Source organism: Leptonotus elevatus, chromosome 12 (genome assembly GCF_054856555.1).
Source record: "Leptonotus elevatus isolate MCC_2025b chromosome 12, RoL_Lele_1.0, whole genome shotgun sequence".
NCBI classification, from domain to species: Eukaryota; Metazoa; Chordata; class Actinopteri; order Syngnathiformes; family Syngnathidae; genus Leptonotus; species Leptonotus elevatus.
In genome coordinates, this window is record NC_141250.1 from 20205224 (window position 1) to 20209629 (window position 4406).

Here is a 4406-nt window from a genome sequence, read left to right on the forward strand (position 1 = left end):
TATGTTGCCATGGTAACTACGGAACGTCAAGGAGGACAAAAATGCGAAGGAGAATTATGTACACTACAGTCACATATTGGCGTTTATTTAATCCAGCATAATGCGTGCCATTGAATCCAAATCGAATGCGTCTCGTTGCCATTTGTCAACTTTATTTACTGAGCAATTAGATGCAAAAAAAAAAAAATGAACGAAAGAAAATCACAGTTACAAAATCAAGGTAAATATATTAAATTATAGGACTCTTAAATAACTTTGACAAAGTCACATTCGTTGAAAACATTTGAAAGAAGACACAGGCTAACTAACAATTAGAGTTCAATCAAATATGTAATATGTAAAGCGTTAGCTTCCATCGTCTGGTCTGCAGTTTTCCATCACGTCAAATGCAAATGTTTAATTCAAGTTGGACCAATTTTGTACATTAGCGTGGCTTATAAACCAAACCAGGAAGCACCAATAGTCATGTAACGCCAGAAAGTCTGAAATGCAGTTATGCTTGCCCTGGATGACATTTAAATATAAATTATTTTATTATCACGCATACAAACGCCCTCCAAGTCTGAATGGAATCTGACGATCTGAATCATTACAGCCAATGTAGAAAATTGAAATGCGTGTAAAGTATCATCGTGGTTTTATAAACCGGCACCATTTACCATGACAGCCGGTGATAAATAAAAATCTGTGCACCTGCTTCCCTTGTTCATTGTCCTCTCCAGAGCAATATACAAACAATCAAAACACACGCCACAACTATGGGAAAACCCCACTTCTTCTTGAACTTCCCTCCTGCAGCTCCTCTTCCAAATAAGCTCTGTAGTTCCCTGTGACTCCACCGGCACGCCGCAAGAGGGAGCCCAGAGAGGCCGGCGGCACGCCTGGATCCTCTTCCTCGTCCTCTTCCTCGCCTTCCAGCTCATCTTCGTCCTCCAGGCTGGAGCTGGGAGAGTCCGCCTGCAGTTGGACACTGTCCGCTCTTTCGCCGTCGCTCAGCGGCGACGCCGGGTTCGCCGGGTTCGCCGGGTTCGCCGGCTCCTTCGCTTTGTGGCTTCGCTTCCATTTCATTCGCCTGTTCTGGAACCAAATTTTAACCTGGGGGTAGAGCAGTGTTCAACAAGAAAGGTTGGAACATTGCGGGGGCAGTGCACTGTAGCAATTTTGGAGGAAATTGTGTGTGAATGCTGAAATGTTACAGTGGAATGTTACAGAATGATGCGGATTGATACATGATGTGGATGGATGAGAATGAATGGGGAAATATTCTGCATGTTTTAAAAACCGTTACCAAGGTGAATTAAATGTGGCGAATAGGGGCGATAAAAAAAAAAAAAATCGATTCGGCAATATATCGCGATATTACAGCGCGCAATTCTCGAATCGATTCGATATGCAGCCGAATCGATTTTTAAACATCAATTTTTTTTATGGGAATATTCAACAAAACGTCTTACTTAGGCATGGAAGAGTGTTATATTAATGGAACATTAAGCCTTAATATTTTATTTCAATGCTTTTCAAACTTGAAACAGATCGCAACAGATTGTTTGTTAAATAAAGTGGCTCAGTTATAAGCCTAAAGTTTCAGATAAAATAAATACATTTTCATACAAATCTTACAGTATACATGTACAAGTTTACGGATTAGTATTTACTAAATTTGAGTTTAAAAAAATATATCGCAATAATCAATTTATAGATTTGTATCGGGATTAATCGGTATCGAATCGAATCGTGACCTATGAATCGTGATACGAATCGAATCGCCAGGTGCTTGGCAATTCACACCCCCTAGCGGCGAATGTTTTGAATTTCAAATGAGAACAATGATGTGAATCTGTTTTGTTGAATGTGTTATTGGGAATTAATATCAATTTCTGGTGGGATTTTTAGCGGTGAAAAATGGTACATTTTTGATGTATGGACAATTTTGGCAAGTCGTTCCCAAGGTGATTTGAATGAGCTGAATGTTTTGAATTTCAAACGGGAACCGAGTACATGCGGCATGTTGATAGCCCCATTAGGAATGAATGGGGACTTTTCGGTTGCAAATTCAGAAATTTCGGGAGACCTCAAAATTTTGGGAATGAGAAAAATAAGAGCCCGCGAGGAATGAATTTTTGACATGTGATGAAAGTAGAACGATGTGAATCTGATTAATTACGTGCAAGTAGATGCATGTCAAAGTATAACGGGTGGCAGGAAAATGCTAATGAACGCTTTTTGGCATTCACGCGAGCCTACTTGGCAGACTTCGGTGGGTTTGTGTACTGCGGCACAACATAACATTCGCAGCGCGACATCGGCGCTTTTTACAGACAGTACCTGCGTCTCGGTCAGCATGAGCGAAGTGGCCACCTCGAAACGTTTGGGTCTGGACAGGTACTTGTTGAGCTCGAACTGCTTTTCCAGCTCCAACAGCTGCTGGCTGCTGAACGCCGTCCTGGGCTTCCGGCACTTGCCCAGCAAACCTGCTTGGGCCGGTGCTGCTGCGGGACACAGCGTGGATTTGCATTCTCATTTGAATCCATACGTACATTTTTCCGAACCGCTTATCCTCAATTAGGGTCGCGGGCATGCTGGAGCCTATCCCAGCTGTCAATGAGAGCGATATCGGGTAACTGGTCGCCAGCTCATTGCAGGGCACACATATAGATTTGAAAATGCGTTATTTGGGCAGTAGTTTATAATTTTGTTTCGCAATTGCTCATTGTATTATAAAACATAGTATCTTAAAGAAGGAAAAAAATTAAAAAAAATAAATAAAAAAAATAAAAATAAAACATAGTATCTTGCGGCCTAGATTGTATTTGTGTTACTCTACATGAAATTACATTCGTTGTTTTTTTTAATCCAATATAGCGTTAGTAGCCTAATAACCTGCCTTTAAAAAAATATATATATTTCAAAATATTTTAAAAAGTACTCCGTATTCTATTGTCCAATGGTGCCAGCTCTGTTCAGACGATATCGCTCTGAAAAAGCAAATAAAACTCCCACGGAGGTCCATTATCTAAACGCTGTAAACATTTATTGTCATTTTTGCATCTCATTTAAGGAGACAAATCATCACGAACAGACGGAATTTAGCATTAACCCACACTGTCCCGAGCCTATTGTTTTGGTTAGCAACAGGAAAGTATATACATTATTTTTATTTTTTTTTATTATTATTATTATTATTATATTATATTTAAATCCAACTGTTTTCACATGAATTTGCAACAAATGCGTTTAAAGTTGAATTAGAGAAAATGTGGTCATATAGCAGCTACTTGCAGGTGACAACAATTTCTGAGAAATTGATGGAATGCGATTAGGAAATAAACAGTGAAATTATGGACGCGCTCACCTCCATATTCTCCGAGTCTCGGGAACGCCATCCCGGCTCTGATCCAGGGCTCCAGCGGGTGCACCCCGGCCACGCCGCCCGCCGCCTTCAAGTGACCCGGGTACTGCTGGACCAGCTGCGGGAAGCCGGGATACACGAAGGCGGGCGGCTGCGGGTACGCGCACCTCGGGTGCATTCCGAGGAACCCCCCGGCGTGCACGGCGGCGAATCCCACCTCGGAGAAGTTGTAGGCGGCGGCGTTGGGCGTCATTCCCGAATGGGCCAGGGTGACGTTCAGGGGCCGAGGGGAGGGCGTCTCGGACCGCGGGCTCCCGCCGGCGTGCAGGGCCGCCTGCGGGGATGCGCCGTCGCCGTTCGGCCTCTGGTCCGAGTGGTGAGCCAGGAGAGCCTCGATGCGGAAGTTTTGGGATTTCTCCAGGTGAGAGGACATCCTGGGAGCTTTTAACTGGAGGAGAAATTCGACACACTTGATATTATTACTCCTCCTGTCTGGAGATGTTTCCTTTTTGAGGCCCTCCAGTCAAGTCATAAAGCACATAAAAAAAAAAAAAAAACTAAAAAAAAACCACGCACACCCATTTCATCAGTGGGCTGAATAGGAAGAAGTCAGAGCCAGGAGCTATAAAGTCTGCGACGTTTGTGATTGGCCAGGAACCTTCGGCCAACTGGCTGCACAGCAGAGGTGACAAAAGGACTCAAATATTAAGTACTATATACGGAAGCGTTGCAGAAAAGGTTGAGCAATACATAATGCGATGGACGCCATTTCTCATTTTCAAGTGGCAAATTCCAAGTTCGAACATGAACAATTTCAAGTTGGAAACACTTTATGGTTAAAAGTAACAGCAAAACTATGACAAATAACGCCAAAGCATGAAAGGAAATAACACTTTTAAGTGTTAAGAAATAACACTGATAATGTGGAAAAAAAATAACACTGACAGGTGAAAGTAGATAACACTTTAAAATGTCTAAAGTTCACTTTTTATGTGTCAAATAATAACACTATGCGTGTTGTAATTAGTTACATTTTAACACTTTTGTAAAATTAACT

General features: G+C 42.1%; 1 protein-coding gene across 2 annotated transcripts; it reads right to left on the reverse strand.

The window, feature by feature from the left end:
* Positions 1-135: 135 nt before the first annotated feature.
* On the reverse strand, positions 136-3871 carry LOC147164973 (pancreas/duodenum homeobox protein 1-like). Of its 2 annotated transcripts, none has more exons than XM_086091652.1 (3): positions 3353-3871; positions 2326-2486; positions 136-1095 (listed from the first exon to the last, which is right to left on the reverse strand). In XM_086091652.1, exons 1-3 carry the CDS (start codon positions 3780-3782, stop codon positions 757-759), a joined length of 930 nt encoding a protein of 309 aa, XP_085947778.1. In that variant the 5' UTR covers positions 3783-3871; the 3' UTR covers positions 136-756. The 2 variants fall into 2 exon arrangements, with proteins under 2 accessions (XP_085947778.1, XP_085947777.1); XM_086091651.1 differs by having other exon boundaries at positions 2326-2489.
* Between the last annotated feature and the right edge of the window lie 535 nt (positions 3872-4406).

Excerpts from the sequence above, each read along its gene's own strand:
- LOC147164973 (XM_086091651.1), bottom strand. The coding sequence starts at position 3,782 with ATGTCCTCTCACCTGGAGAAATCCCAAAACTTCCGCATCGAGGCTCTC. Across the intron at positions 2,490-3,352 it reads GAGACTCGGAGAATATGGAG|CAGCACCGGCCCAAGCAGGT; the intron begins GTGAGCGCGTCC and ends TGTGTCCCGCAG. Across the intron at positions 1,096-2,325 it reads TCATGCTGACCGAGACGCAG|GTTAAAATTTGGTTCCAGAA; the intron begins GTACTGTCTGTA and ends CTCTACCCCCAG.